The 16,137-nt window shown below is 43.7% G+C and overlaps 1 protein-coding gene across 5 annotated transcripts in view; it reads right to left on the minus strand.

Moving 5' to 3' along the window:
• Window positions 1-1,996: 1,996 nt before the first annotated feature.
• Window positions 1,997-16,137, minus strand: part of tmcc3 (transmembrane and coiled-coil domain family 3) — a 98,083-nt gene continuing 83,942 nt past the window's right edge. For all 5 annotated transcript variants that reach the window (XM_052034251.1, XM_052034255.1, XM_052034252.1 and 2 more), the window contains 3 exons: window positions 13,149-14,074; window positions 7,846-7,981; window positions 1,997-3,505 (listed from right to left, as the gene is read on the minus strand). In XM_052034251.1, the coding sequence (XP_051890211.1) occupies window positions 3,200-3,505; window positions 7,846-7,981; window positions 13,149-14,074 (1,368 nt within the window). In that variant the 3' untranslated portion in view covers window positions 1,997-3,199. The remainder of the gene's footprint in view (window positions 3,506-7,845; window positions 7,982-13,148; window positions 14,075-16,137) is intronic.

Consider the following 16,137-nt stretch of genomic DNA (forward strand, 5'->3'; position numbering starts at 1 on the left):
TGGGTTTCCTCCCACATTCCAAAGACGTATGGGTTAGGAGTTATGGGCATGCTATGTTGGTGAAAAGAGTGGTGACACTTGCGGGCTGCCCCCTGCACATTCTCAGTAACGCAAAATGACGCATTTCACTGTGTGTTTCAATGTGCATATGACTAATAAATATCTTAGTGATTGTATCAGACTCCGCCACCTCCTTTGACAGTGAGTTCCAAATATCAACCACTGTCTTTGTAACCTTCCTCTCAAAACCCCTTTAAAGCTCTTTCACCTTAAACCTATGCTCTCTTGTTTTTGATACCCCTACCATGGGAAAGAGAATCTTTCTACCCCATTTATGCCTCTTGTAATTTTACCAGAGGACAGCAGATTAGTGTTCTTTGGAGTCACTGCCATACCCCAGGGGCAGCACCTCAATATTCCTGGTAGTTTATAAGAGGATCCATTTCGGGACTATCATGAGACTCTGCACTGATGTCCACAGCTGCAGTGGCCATAAGTCTGAATTTACCAAGACTACAGCAGCCAGATGTTGAATGGATTCTGCTTGTGCTTCAGTGGAAGCTTAGTCATCAGCCATCACATGGTTGGGCTGAGTATATTAACAGAGTTGTGAACTACTTCAAAACAGGATGGGACTGAACTCAAGCGTTGCAAAAACCATGTTAAAAGTGGCACCACATTCTTCTGTGCAGCACTTCTAGCAGGACTGCTAATGCACCACATTTCAATGTGCACACCCATCAGCTCCCTTCTGTAGGCTGCTCTATTTAACTGCTCATCAAAGCCTGTCCAACCGAACTTGTGTGGTACATTCCCCTCCAGTGACCCCGTAGCTGACTACAGACTGCAGTGCTTAATGACACACCAGCTGCAGATCCCATCTCTAAGCTAACTTGTAATTACACGTGCGGTGGAAATATCTAAACTACCATCAATATCTGAACTAGTAACTGGGAGTGTTGAACTGAGCAGTGGCTTCATCTTTACTCTCTTTTACCACTGGCAGGTCAGTTTGCTGTTTCTGGCAATCTAAAAGGTGAAAATCACCTGGGCAGTGAGTGTTGACTGGAGTGCATGAGGACTGAGGCAAGCAAGAAGTGCACAGTTATGATCATCTGTGCTGCTTTTATCAGATGAGTGGGTATGGGTTCATCACACATCACAATTTTTAGAGGGCTTGCTAAAGAGTTTTTTGTTACTCCAAGATCCAATTGGCTTTGTGGATGTACTGCTTTTAAATTATAAATGAAACTCTTGATCACATGCTGTTGGTAAAAAGAGGCATGAGCAAAAAGCGCAGATTACAGAATTGCATTAGTGCTGAATTGACACACTTATTTTTTTCACTGAACTTATACACTTCCTAATCCATTTATAGGCATTCGTCTCTGGACATCACCCAAGTTTGAGGCTGAAACCGAAGTGCTGGAAACCAGCATCTGAAAATGAGTGTTCATAATGAAAAGTGAGAGACATTTGCTATCAACACTTCCATGAGGCCAAGGGTATTGTTTGTACTTGATAATGAATCTGGCTAATCGAATGCGGAGACACACCACTAGAAGATCACATTTGAATGGATTGATTGGCAGTGGTTGGGCAGGCAGCAAAAAGCTTAGTGATAGTGCTGATAAGATGTTTTATATTAGATGATTAAATGCCAGGAATATAGATATCCACACTTGGATCTTGGCATTTACCAACAGTAGGGTACGGAGTCAGCTAGAAATGACTGCCTATGAGGACTTCTGAATCATTAGGGGTTCCCAGCCAAGCATGACTGCCACTTTTACTGGACACCCAGCTAAGACGTAACAAAATCTTGAAATACGTAAAATTTTCAAAATCTATTTTAGCTTTCAATTAATTTAAAATTTAAACCACTGCCAATTCTGAAAACTAAACCCCTCCTATGCATTTTTCAGAAAATGGTCATTTAATTTGAGGCCTTAATCTGAATCATCAATAGATTATAGTTATACAACAAACAGGCATACATAACAAGTTTAATTCAAATCTTATTACAAATCAAGTGATAGGATTAACAAGATTACTGTGTAGTCAAGCACCCAGTGTGGATTCTCAAGAGATCACTCACATATCCAACCTTTTAGTACCATCTTCAACCATTGCCTCTTTCTGGTCACGTTTCATGCTGGCTGTAAAAGCACTGCTAAATATCTCCTGAAAAGGTATAGAGTTCTTCATCAGTGCTGGTGGGACAAAGTCAAACCAACAATTAAATGTGATCTAATTGTTCTTGTATTGGATATTCTTGCATTTTAGCACAATAACAGATCTGGTTCTATGCTCTTCTGGTTAGACATGGATTGCACCCCCCCCCCCACACATAAATATATGTACATTTAAAATCATAAACATAAGATAAATTCTATAAGACCTAGATGGTAAATGTACCTCATGATATTTGAAAAGATGACTATACAGTACTAGTGTATTCAAAATTGCTCTCTCCAAAATAATTACATACGACAAATATTTAACAAGTACCTGGCTCAGAAAAAATAACTCTCTTCTGGTCCAGTAGGCGCAGAGTTAATAATTAGAGTGAAAGTATTGACTGGACACATTTACCTCAAAGCTCGTATAAAAGTGTTCATTTTCAGGACTGGTTTAATAGAAAGTTTATTATATCCTGATAAATGAAAGCCTCGAGGCCAAGTAGGATGATGGAAGTGATCAATTGCGCATAACTGAGCAGAAAGACAGTCATCAAGTGAACTTGCCACAATTCATGCATTCAGCTTTGTCAGTCAGACGGCTCTCCCTCTTCAATGACAGGTCAACATAAGGTGAAGGCATCCAAGTAAAACAACATATGACACCCTCATTCAACTCTTCTCATTCCACTTTGCTGGTTTCCAGTTGGTCTCTAAAATATGTGATCAAAGACCAGTGATACCTTCCGTTCTAGTTAGTCATGTCTGTTCAAAGGATCAGCTCATACAAAAAACGACATACAGCAAAAGGTCAAAGGAGAACATCAGGCGTTGGCTCTGGGCTGCAGCAGCAACAGGTCTTGGAGAGGATCTTGCAACAAAATAGTTTATTGGACACATCAATTAACCCGCTTTCCAAATCCCATTTAATGTTGGTATACAAGGTGGAAATTATTTTATAAATTCTTTTATCTAAGATTTTTATTTCAAAATAACATTTGCATGACAAGAATTTGAAATCACAGTGGATATATAAAAATATGCTCTGTTAGACACTGAAGCTGATCCCATTTCTTCCAACAGATGAAAATGAATATCACTGCACAGAGCGTACACATGATGTGCAAACGGCTCTTCATGAGAGGGATGCTGAACTTGGCAACCGTAGAGACACAGACAAGGATGACAGTCATGATGGCTAAAAAGACGTTGATACATTTCCCCAGCAGCACCTTGGCATTGGCATTTTCATTCTGCACTACTTGCTGCTGCTGCTGATGTAACTCCAGGGTGGCGAGGCGTGTCTGGCACGATTCCAGTGCTTCCTACACGAGAACACACAAACACAGGGTTCATCAGTGGGCGTGGCTAAGGTAGCCAGATAAGGCACCATTTGGGATAAATTTTTTTTAAGAAGTATAAACTGAAACTGCAGGAGATATGTACATAGAGAGGTAATTAATGATTCAGCTTGACAACCTTTCATCAACTCCCCAACAGGTTGAGAAGAATATCTGTGGGCAAAAAAACAAGGGTTCCTAGACTGCCCCGAGACATGACATCTCAAGACTGACGTCTTAAACCCTACTTGGTTTTGAAATCACTGCCCTTGGATGACTGGCTTTGCTGTTTGCAACCTCAGCAGTATTCTCCAGCCCTATTGCAATCTCACTTCCTTCACTCTACTCAGATCCACATGTTACTCTTCACAAGCAGCAACCCACTTTTATAACTGTACAATACCAGTTATACTATTCATACGTTTCAAATATTTACTTTAGACGCTACCCTGAGGAACTCCTGCACAGCTGCCCTGTGGCTGAGAGGATTGGCCTCCAACCACCACAACCATCTTCTTTTGTGCTAGTTATGCCTCTAATTAGCGGAGCATTCTCCCTCTGATTTCCATTGACTTCAGTTTAGCCAGGACTCCTTGATGCCATACTCGATCAAATGCTGCCTTGCTATCAAGGGCAATTACTCTCACTTCACCTCCGGAGTTCAACTCTTTTGTCTATGTGCGGACCAAGGCTGTAATGATGTCAGGAGCTGAGCGACTTTGGCAGAACCCAAACTGAGTGTATGTGAGCAAGTGCGAAGCAAGTGCTGCTTTATAGCACTATTGATTATCAATAAAGTGATGGAAGGGATGATTGAGAGTCGACCAATGGGATGGTAACTGGCCAGGCTGGATTTGTCCTGCTTCTTTGGACAGGACATACTTGGGCAATTTTCCACATCATTGGGTAATTGCCAATGTTGTAGTTGTACTGGAACAGCTTGGCCAAGGGCACAGCAAGTTCTAGGGCATGTCTTTAGCACTATCTCTGTAATATTTTCGAAGCCGATAGCCTTTGCTGTAGCCAGCACCTTTAGCCATTTCTTGATATCACATGGAGTGAATCAAATTGGCTGAAGACTGGCATCAGTCATGGTGGGGAGCACCGGAGGAGGCCGAGATGGATCATCCAACTCAGCACTTCTGGCTGAAGATTCTTGCAAATGCTGAAGCTTTCTCTTTTGCACTGACATGCTGTGCTCCCCATCATTGAGATTGGTGATAGTCGTCGAACCCCCTCCTCCAGTGAGTTGTTTAATTGTCCACCACCATTCATGACTGAACGTGGCATGACTGCAGAGCTTAGATCTAATTTGTTGGCTGTGGGATTGCTTAGCTCTGTCTATTGCATGCTGTATATGGTGTTTAGCATTCAAGTAGTCACGTCTTGTAGCTTCATCAGGTTGATCCCTCATTCTGAGGTATCCCTGGTGCTGCTCCTGGCATGTCCTCCTGCACTCTTCTTTGAACCAGGGTTGATCCCTGGTTTGGTGGTGATGGTAGAGTGGGGAATACGTCAGACCATGAGGTTGCAGATTGTGGTCGAGTACAATTCTGCTGCTGCTGCTGATGGTCCATAGTGCCTCATCGGTGCCTAGTCAGAGTTGCTAGATCAGTTCCCAGTCTGCCCCATTTAGCATGGTGGTAGTGCCTCATGATAATGAATGTGAGGTGGGGCCCACAGAGGGATTGAACAAGGGGGCAAGAGTTTAAGGTGAAAAGTTAGTCATTGAACACATGGATAGCAGTCACCAGGGCTTGGAGAGAGCTGAATCTAGGCAGATTTAACAATGCACTGATAGATCAGAGTGGAATCCGCGCTTAAAACAGAGGTGAAAATGCACGCAACTTAGGCATGCTGGTAGTCTAAAATTTATTCAACTTTAGGAAGTCCTGTTTAGATCTAACACATTAATAACTAAACTGTGCCTGGTAACAATGTTTGCTTCACTTCAAGTGGTTACAAACTTTATTTCCTCCTTTCACTTCCTGTATCCCTATGGGATATGACAACACTGAGAGAGGGGAGGTGGGGAGATTGTTTAAGTAACACACATTCAGCAGCTAGACAGGATGTGAAAGATGAAGGAATGGCAACACCATGCAAATTAGCCCCCTTCCTGTTCTGGTTATACACGTGTATAATCAAATAGCTAATCACTTAGGAAAGCTGAACATAATTAAACCCGGTCAACATGGTTTTATGAAAGGTATATCATTTTGGCCAAATTTTCTTGAATTCTTTGAGGATGTGACTGGGAGAGTTGAGAGAGGAGAACCGGTAGATGAAAGTGTATTTAAATTTCTAAGATATTTGACAAGGTGTCACATAGGAGGCTGCTGCATAAATTGAAAGCCTGTGGTATTAGAGGAAGTGTGTTAGAATGAATTGAAAATTGGCTATCTCATAGAAAACAGAGTTGGAAGAAATAAGTCCTTTTCAGACTGGAAGGGGCAACTAGTAGAGTATCCCAGGGATTAGATCTTGGGCTGCAATTGTTCACTATTTACATTAATGACGTATGTAAGGTTTCCACATTTTCTGATGAAGAAAATGGATTGAAGGGCATATTGTGATATGGATACTGTGATTTTGCAATGGGATATAGATTGTGAATGGGCAAAAGTGACAAATGGAGTTCAAAGTGGGAAATTGAGGTCATGCGCTTTGATAAGAGAAATCAGTTTAAGAATAGGAAGGTTTTCTTACTACTGTTTAGTGTGTTGGTGAGGCTGCACCTGGAATATTGTGCACAGTTTTAGTCCCCTTACCTAAAAAGAAGATATAGTAACATTGGAGGCAGTCCAAAGGAGACTCACCAGGCTAATTCCTGGGATGAAAGAGTTGTCATACAAAGAGAAACTAAATAGTTTGGGCATGTGTTCCTTGGAGTTTAGAAGAAGGAGGGGTGACCTTATTCAAACATATAATATGCTCAGGGTGCTTGACAGGGTAGATGGGATGTTTTCACTGGTAGGAGAGTCTAGAAAAGGGGACATACTTCAAGATAAGGGCCTGGGCATTTAAAACTGAGGGGCGCAAATACTTCTTCTTGCTAACGGCGGCAAATCCCTGGAATGCTCTGCCCTAGCAGCTGGTGGAGGCTGGATCATTAGTATTTAAAGTGGAGGTGGATAAATATTTGATAGATCGAGAAATAAAGGGGTGTGGAAAAATGGGACAGGAGGAGATGAAGCCAGTGTAGATCAGCAGTGATCATATTAAATAGCAGGGCAGGTTTGAGGGGCCTGGTGGTCTACTCCTGCTCTGATTTGATTGTGTTCTTCTGACCTTTTGCCAGAATTGAAGAGTCTTTGACCTGACACACGAGCTCTGTTTCTCTTTCCATAGATATGGCCTGATCTGCTGAATGTTTCCAGCATTTTCTGCTTTTATTTTAGTTTAAGATATCTGTCAGGCTTTTAAGAGAATAGAAGCTATTTTATAAAATATCCTCTTGGTAACAATCTAACATTCAGCTCTCTGCTAAAAGGTCACAGTCCTGAAATGATTGTTAATTATCAGTGACAATCACAGCAAATGACGAAAATCATTGATCAGTCTGTTCTATGGGCGAAAGCAAGTTTAACTTCTGGGCATGAACTCCTTTATCTACAATTAGAAGAACAAGAAACCAGATCAGGAAGAGGGCATCTGCACGCACACAGTTCCAGTATCGGCACTGTGCTGAAATGGTGGGTTGATGACATATGCTTCTTTTTCTAAAAAAAAGGGGAACTTAAAAATCAACATTCCAACCAAAGGCTACAGGTCATCAGATCCAATCAAGCTAAAAGAAAATCCCCAGTAATAGTACCACTAACATTGTACAATGTTTTTGGTTGAATTACATACGACTGACAAAAGGTGATTGACCTGAAACACCAATGTTTCTCACTCCACAGGTGATGCCTGACCAGCTGATTATCTTCAGCATTTTCTGTATTTTTTGTTCCAATTTGCAGTATCTGCAGTTTTTTTGCTTTAGTTTACAATATTAGGATTCGTGACCAAAAACTTGTTTTCAACAGTAATTTAGGGAGGGGAGAATAAGAGAAAAGATTAAGGAGAAAATTTCAAATCTTGCAGCTAAAGGCACAACTACCGTTGGAGTAGTATTGAAAGCCCAAGGGATCAGAATTGGAGGAAAACACAAGGTTCGGAAGACTACAGAAGGTAACAGGGAATGGAGGGGGAGAAGCTACCAGGGCTTTGAACACAGACTTGAATTCTAAAATTGATATCTTACACAGAGGCCAATGTAGGTTAGTGAGCACAGGGCAAAGCAGTTCTATGCTGAGAATGTGTGACAGAAAGCTGCAGACCTGAATATCACGTGCCCGCTCATATGACTGATAGGCTACTTTTTCTTCAATGCTTGCCAGCTCTTGTTTTAGATCCATTGTTTCGTGCTGATGAAGCTCAGAGAGGTCATTCAACTGATCTTCCAAACACGCCAACCTGAAACATGAGAATTCATCCTTAGATCTAACAGGCAGTTATGTAAAAAATTGTCTTCTAGTTAAAGACCTGTTTAATACAGTACCTTCTACAATCACAAGATTTTCCAAAGTTCTTTATAAACAAACTGTCATCCTGAAGTGGAGAGACTCTTGTAAAAATGGGAAACAACTAAGTGGTATACAGCAAGCTCCCATAAACAGGAATGTGGCCAGCTACCAGTCTTGGAATTGTATTCCACTGTTACCATTTGCGGACCTGCTGCTGTAAACTTCAGACTTCAGTAACCAGCATTACACTTTTCCCCTTGCGTGCTGCAGTGGGGACAAAGAAAAATGCACCACCTAGTTCCAAAACTGGGTCCAGATCAGGGGCTGGAGGGGCTGAGGTTAGCCATCAGTACTGAGATGCTAGTAATACATACTTAAGGCCAGGATGGTAAGATTGATGAGTTGGGGGTTTAGTTCAATGAATGTGGAGATGGGATGTGGATAAAACACCAAACAATAGGAGGAAAGTCTGGAACTTTGCTCAGTGGGGTGCCAGTCTAGCACAGTACTACAAGAATATGCCCGTCCCAGGATCAATCAACAATGGTTTTTCCCAGGAAATGTGACCAACTTCTCACGTAATGCTCCAAAAGTGGGGCCTTGGCATAATTTCATCCACGTCTGGGGCCTCACTTGGCACACAAGCACATCTGAAGCTGAGAAGTACCCAGCTAACTTCATAGAGAGAGGCAAAATGGCCCAGGAGCCATTGTTATCATGTTTCCTTCCACCCTAAGTGCACTTTTAATCACAGAGTCCTGAAATAATCTGTCATGCAGTCCAATTTCTAGACCAATCTGTTCTAGTGCTGTTGGTTGCACCCAATCACGATAGACCTAAATTCAGGAAACACTTACTTACTCCTCTTCCAAATAGTGTCTTGGGATCTTGACATCCTGGAGACAGCATTCATTGTAAAGGCAGCATCTACCTCAGTACCGCTTTCACATGTACCCTTAGATTGTATGTTCAGGCCTTGGGGACCTTAACCCATTTTCAAGCATAACTGATACTTCAATATACAATACTTACATTCACTTTTTACTGCATGCAGTACAGCCTGACCAAAAAAAATGCTTGTCCTGTATTGGGTGGAACATTTTTATTAACTTTAGCATGTGATGCAGCACCATCCAGTGGCTAAATTTTACATTACATGCAGCAACTTTGCTCGAAAATAACTTTCCAAAATAGAGTAAATTCGACCACAAAGCGCCTTCCTGACCCAGATAAAAGATCACATGCAGGCCAGTGTATCATCTTGTAATGTAATGCCTGAATTTAACCCCTTGCTGACACTGGACACAGCACAAGCCAGGGTTCCTCTGTTACAGTAGGCAGCCTCTTCAACAAATAACAAGTGAACTTTATTCCTACATTTCCATCACATTGATACAGTGACACTAGCACTGGGCCCCCAGCAAGTTTCAATGGACCCCCAACAAGTTTCAATGGACCCCCAGTTGACATTGTGTGTCAATCTCTGATGAGGGAGACAGGCAGGTTGCTCTTATTCACACACTCCAGATTGGAAAGTTGGTCTTTCCACTGACTTGCTTTGCAGATTTCAGGTGATTTGATGAAAGGGTAGGCAAAGAGAAACACTTCTAGAGGAGCAAGGTGTGGGATTGTGCTGCGACCACTGACTCTGTAACCCTTAAGAGAGCTGAGATCACATCTTATAGCTGCGTGGTCCTGCTCAGGTTTTCAGTACTAAAAGAATATTCCCAATGTAACTCCCCGTTTGGCCTTGGTTTTCTGTCTTCCAGAGGATAATGTGGCTAGTGGGTAGAGGCTGACTGATTGCAACGATGACATCTGCTGTGGAGGGGCAATATATTGCTTCATATTTTCTGTTGCTGGGGAGGTGTCAGGGAAATCATAATTTAGAACTGTTTGTGCCCAGGATACTACTGCAATCCGGTGTCCAAGGAGGGTGCTTGTAAAGTATGATTGCTTTCATCAAAAATCTAATTATTTCCATCCAAATCTTTCTCTCGCTGCAAACTCCGGAAGCAAGTTTTAATGCCACAAGCTCCAGAGAAGGGAATCACAGACAAAGCAGAGTTAAATAATGTCAGGCCTGGTTTAGTTTATGGAGCTCATCCTGGACCACTAGTCTTGAATATGTAATCCAGGTGATACAAGTATGGAGAGAATACCGGTCGGATTCCATCTTTTTAACCCTGTCTGTCCTCTTGTGGGAAAATGTTCCTCAGCAATACTGATGAAGAGCAGAAGAACTTTCTCCATGTCTGGCCCAATATTTATCAGTTAAAAACAGATTTGCGCTTCATTATGTACCATGTGTAGGACTGTGCTGTGTGGATATTAGCTGTTGGGTTTCCTACTTTACAACACTGATTGCACCTCTGAGTACTCCAACAACTATAAATTGATGTACACTTGTTTTTGCTGATACTACATTTAGTTCAACTTCTTCAGCTGACGAACATCCTCACCAATCTGCAGCAATGTGCAAGAGGAAAATCAGGGTGACACCACAAAGTGGCAAACTAGTAGTTTTCCTGCACACCACATGGAAATAACCAGAAATATCACTTAGCTAGCCAAGTAATTAACTCATACAAAACAGGATCATTTCAATCAGTATGTTGTCAGTGATAAATTCCATCTGATCATAGGCATAGAACAAACACTGGATGCCAATTGGGAAATATTTGGGTTCCCTTTACAGTATCACATGGAGTGTGACAGAACTCACTGTGGAGCCTGCTGCATGGTGCAGAGAAGGTTACATCAGTTAGCCACATGACAGATTTTCTTAAAGGTAGTAGTGATTCCATCAACCTTAAAGTAACACTTGTAATTTATAGCTATTACACACGAGCCAAAAACCAAAGTACACATGCCACACCATTCCCTGCAGTTGTCCAATCACGGTACTGAGTGACAGTCTCTCGTCCAGAGCAGACTCTCTTGTTGTGGGAATGCTGATAGGATAGGGTGTGTTCCTGATGTACCTGCACTGCCCACCAAGAGTAATGCAGGTGTGAGCAGGAAACCCACGTGCAGCCTGCTAGGCTCAATCAGCTTCAGCAGCCACGTGTTGCTCAGCCAGACATTCAGCAGAATGATGGGAGATTCTTGCACCAGCCCACATTGGACATGCTGCAAGCTGTGGTCTGATGTGTTAATATTTCTTTGGAACAGAAAATTTAATTCAGAAAGTTCAGTTTACGTGTCACGCTTCTTGAAAGGCCCCTCCTATTGAAGCTATTATTTGATGTGTTTCTAACACTAAGTTGAAATATTTTTGTAAATTTTGTGAGGCACAAAATATCCTAAAATATTTGTAGCTATTTTTGCTTTCAAGTCTCGTTTTAATTTTGCTTTTGTATATCCTTCATAATTCCTCACCACTAGTTTCTCTATGCTCTTCTAAAGTTTGTGTGTCACTTATTTTCTGCCCCTTTCATTATGTGTTGAGAGTAAAATAAATTAAACCAACTGAGCACAAGCATCACACAACAATTTGCCTGTTAATAGATTTGAGAATCAAATGCGATGCACATGTTGTCACAGGTGCATGTTACTAAATATATCCAATGTTCTGTGCAATAACGTGTCACCCAACCAGATTATCTGATTATCTCTTTGCTGTTTGTGGGGTCTTGCTATCTATAAATTGGTTTGTGTGTTTCCAATGTGAAAATGCAAAGATACTTAATTTGCTGCAGTGTACTCTGGGGAATCTCAAGGTCATGAAAGGTGCCAAATAAATTTGTTTAACGCATTTGTACCTGATTACTCGAGTTAATCAGAACTGTTGCTTTTAGGTTTAGAAAGAAAGCCAGTTATTTCCTTTTCCCCTGATTCTGACAACCTCTCTGACTATTCTTTTATCATTTTCGCTATTTAGCTCAAAGCCCACATGAAAAACTGAGCAACTGTCTGAAGGGAGGAGGTTTAAAAAGACAGTAGTAAATACCTGCATTTACATACCTCCTTTAACACAGAAACACATTCTAAGATGCTTCACGGAGAAGTTGCCTAATAAAAATTTGTTCTGAACCAGAGGGGGAGGTACAAGGAGGGTGTCTGAATGTTTGGTCAAAGGTGTGTTTTGAAAGAGATTCTTAAAAGGAGTAGAGGTGAAGGTTCAGGGAGATTTAGGGAGGGAATTTTTGATCTTGTGCCCTGGACTGTCGAAGGCACAGCCACCAATGTCAGAGCAAAGGATGCACAAGAAACGCTATACGGTGGGGGGGGTGCGCGGTGGAGAACTCCAGGGAGAAAGAAATTTTAAACAATAAATGTTTTAGACTGTAAGCTTTCCAGACAATGAAGCAATGCAGGTTCAGCAAGCAATGGGTGAATTGCACAGGCTATGAGTGAGGGCATTGGCAGCAGAGTTTTGCGTATGTTTAAATGCACTGAAGGTGCAGAATTTGAGGAAGACCAGGGGAACACTGGATTAGTATTGACGCCAGGTAATACACTGTTTCAGAAGCAGAAGTAGACAACCTTGGTGATGCAGGAGAGAAGGATTACAAATTCACCCCGAGCAGAGTCCGCTTCACCCGGGAGAGGGGCTGGAGAGGGAGCGGAGAGCAGAGTTTGTTGTGCGGCCACAGATGAAACCTCCTGATAAATATCTGCAGGAAACTGTGGCTCAACCAACAGACAGTCAAATGATGGAACTCATGACAATCACACCACAGATTACAAGTGAGCAAAATCCATCATGCCCCTAAAAAAAGTCAGCTGTTATATTCTCCCATTGTAGAACAGTACAGCACAGGAACAGGCCCTTCGGCCCACGATGTTGGTGCTGAGCATGATGCCAAATTAAACTAATCTCTTCTCCCTGCATATCCATGTGCCTGTCTAAAAGCTTCTTAAGCACCTCTATCATATCTGCCTCCACCACCCCCCCACCCCCAGCAGCACATTCCAGGCACCCAGCACTGTGTGAAAAAACTTGCCCCGCACATCTCCTTTAAACTTTTCCCCTCTCACCTTAAAACTATGACCTCTAGTATTAGACATTTAGACCCTGGGAGAAAGATTCTGGTCATCTACCCTATCTATGCCTCTCACAATTTTATAAACTCCTATCAGAAGAATAGAATAAAACTTAAACAAACCATTACCTGTAGTGCTCCTCTTGTAATGTTTGGGTGATGATGCCATAGTCTCTGTTAAACTGAACCTTTAAATTCTCAATGTCCTCTGACAGCTGGGATTGTGCTTCTTTCATTTCCCGGAGTTCCTCCAGAAGGGCGGGCAGCTTGCTCTGCTCCCTCTCCAGCGACCCGGACTTTGGGCTGGCCGTCTCTTTGATCCCGAAGTCAGAGTTGCCATTGCTGTCGGCAGAGACGCTGGAGCCCTCGTCGTCGCTCATGTACTTGGCCTTGGACACCAGCACGGCACTCCCGCTCAGAGCCCGGTGCCCGGCGTCCCGCTGGAAGTCGTCCATGGAGTTCTTCAGGTGCGCAATGTTGTCGGCGCTGCCAAACTTGTTGCGGATCAGGTTGGCGATCTCCCGTGGCTTGTTGAGGACGAACGCTGGCGGTGTGAGGGTCACCCCTGGGAGGCCCCGACTGCCCTCCAGGGTTGGGCCTCCTGCAGTGCTGGCTGCAAGCCTTGCACTGCTGCTGCTCACCTCCCTCATGTTCTGCTGTGAGCCCCTCAGCCCCTCCCTGGAGACCCTGGGCCCATTCTGCTCCACCTCCTTCAGCTTGCGATGGTAGTGGTCGAACTTCTTCTGCAGCTGGGTGATGTTGTGGGCGGACTTCTGGTTCTTCTTCTCAAAGACCTGTTTGACGCGGCGCGCCTGCTGCTTGTCGGCGTTGTTCACCAGCTTCAGGTACTCCGTCACGTTGGCATCCCGGATCTCCTGTTCGATCCGCAGCTGCTCCGTGATCTTCAGGACCTTCTGCTTCAGCTTGTCCGCCATCAGCCTGTCATTCTGGAAGTCCAGCAAGCCATCGGTCACGCTGAAGTTCAGGTTCGTGTCTGAACCCCCTCGTCTCATGTTCCCGGGCAAACTGAGGCTGCTCATATCCGAGCAGTCGGCCTGAAAGGTCAAGGAGAAGGATGGGTGAGCTACACAAGCACAGCGCCCTGGGTCCACGCTCAAAGCCTGCAAAACCCATGCCCAGCAGCACCAGGCACCACACGCCCATACCCGGAGGCACCAGGCTGTCAGGAGGTGTTGGTCTCCAGTTCGACTCCCAAAACTCGAGCCACTATCCAGGTGGACCTCCACCATGGTACCAGGGATGCTGCTCTGATCTCCCACAGGCGCTGAGGGAGCACCTCAGCCCCATCTCAGGATTCCTACCCATGCTACCCTGCTGTGTGAAGTCAAAGGTCCTGGTGCACCATTTCCAACACAGCAGAGTCTTCCTCCCCATGCGGTGCCCATCACTCCACCCATCACTGAAGCTGTCATTATGGCACTGCCTTCTTGCTGACGGGACTCCCTTTGAAGCCCTTGCTTTCCTTTGCTCCCCTCTTGCAGTCCTGCTGCCTGACCCTCTCCTCACCTCTAACTGTTCTCTCTCATCTCACTGCCCTCGCCTCCCGCCCTACACCACTCAACACAGCACCTGCCCTCATCCCCAGCCTGACCCTGCATCTCTCCCAACCCACTCCTCCCCTTCCCTCCCATTTCCACCCCTACCGTTGAACTCTCTCTAGCTCTCCTGATGAATCCTCCCCTCTTGTCTTCCCCTTGCCTCGCTCTTCAGTCTCCACACTCTTCTGCCCCAGATTAAGTTCCCTCATGGATCTCTCTTGGTGAATATCAGGAATTCCCTCCCCAAAATTCCTTCCCCTTTCCTCCTCCCAAAAACTCCTAAAAAAAAACCCTTAGATCAAGTGTGAGGTCAGTCCTCCTAATATCTGGTCCTCAGTCTCAGATTAACAGTAGCACAGTGGTGCAGCTGGGAGAGCCACTGTCTCACAGGTCCAGTAATCCAGCTTCAATCCTGACCTCGGGTGCTGTCTGGGTGGAGTTTGCACGTTCTCCCTGTGTTATTATGTAGTTATAATAAAGAACTACAGTTCCCAGTAGGCAATGCAAAGGTCACATGGGGGGAACAGGAACTGGCTGTAAAAAGCAAGGGAAAGCAGGCAGTCTGTTGTTGGTTAATAAAATGTTCGGATGTTAAACCCGTGCAAAGTTTGTCTCTTGATGAAGAACAAACATAACACCCCTGTGACTGCACGTGTTCCCCGGGTGCACTGGTTTCCTTCCACATCCAAAAGATGTGCCAGTTGGTAGGTTTGTTGGATACTGTAAATTGCAGTTAGTGTGTAGGGGGCAGCTACGCACAGTTGATGGGAACACAGGGGAAAAGGTTACAGGGAAAATGTAGTGGGAAAATGGGATTGCCCTGTGAGCTGACATGGACTCAGTGGGCCAAATAGCCTCCTTCTATAAATATGAAATGAATTATTCTGAAGATTTATGATTCAGAGAATCATATTCAAGGAATCTCTGACTTACATAATCAATTCTTCAGCTAATGCAGTCAGATCTTTCCACTGGATAGAAAATTTCCCTAAAAGACTAATAAATCTCAAAACAAATTATTGCCCTGCACATTTTCTGACAGTTTATACCAAGTACAGAAAATGTATTGCTCAAGTATGTCAGAAATTCAATTCTGTGAACTGCAGAAATGCCATAAGTTGCAGCATCAACATCGGGACTTTGAACTTGCCCTGGCAGAAGTTGTGGTTATCCAGATAATGGGTGTTGTAATGGAACTGAATCAGCAACCCAAACTCAAGTTTAATTCCACATGATAGTTCCAAATTTTAGTTTTTAAACTCGAGAAATAAAAAGCTGCCATCAGCAAAACTACCACAAAATGTCAGATTGTGGCTTAAACCCACCAATAAATCCAATAAGGAATTCAGGGGACCTTCACTCGAAGTGGTAAGAAGGAGGAAGTTCCTAACACAGGGAGTGAGTAGCCCAGGTGAATAACAGAGATGCATTTCAAGAGCAGATAACCTAATCCACGAGGGAGAAAGGTACCGGAGGACGATGTGCTGGAGAGCAAGTAGTAAGGTAGGAAGAGACTTGTACAGAACACAATCACCCTCACAGAGGAATCTGTATGGAAG

The sequence above is a fragment of the Pristis pectinata genome, chromosome 19, assembly GCF_009764475.1.
Source record: "Pristis pectinata isolate sPriPec2 chromosome 19, sPriPec2.1.pri, whole genome shotgun sequence".
Classification (NCBI taxonomy): domain Eukaryota; kingdom Metazoa; phylum Chordata; class Chondrichthyes; order Rhinopristiformes; family Pristidae; genus Pristis; species Pristis pectinata.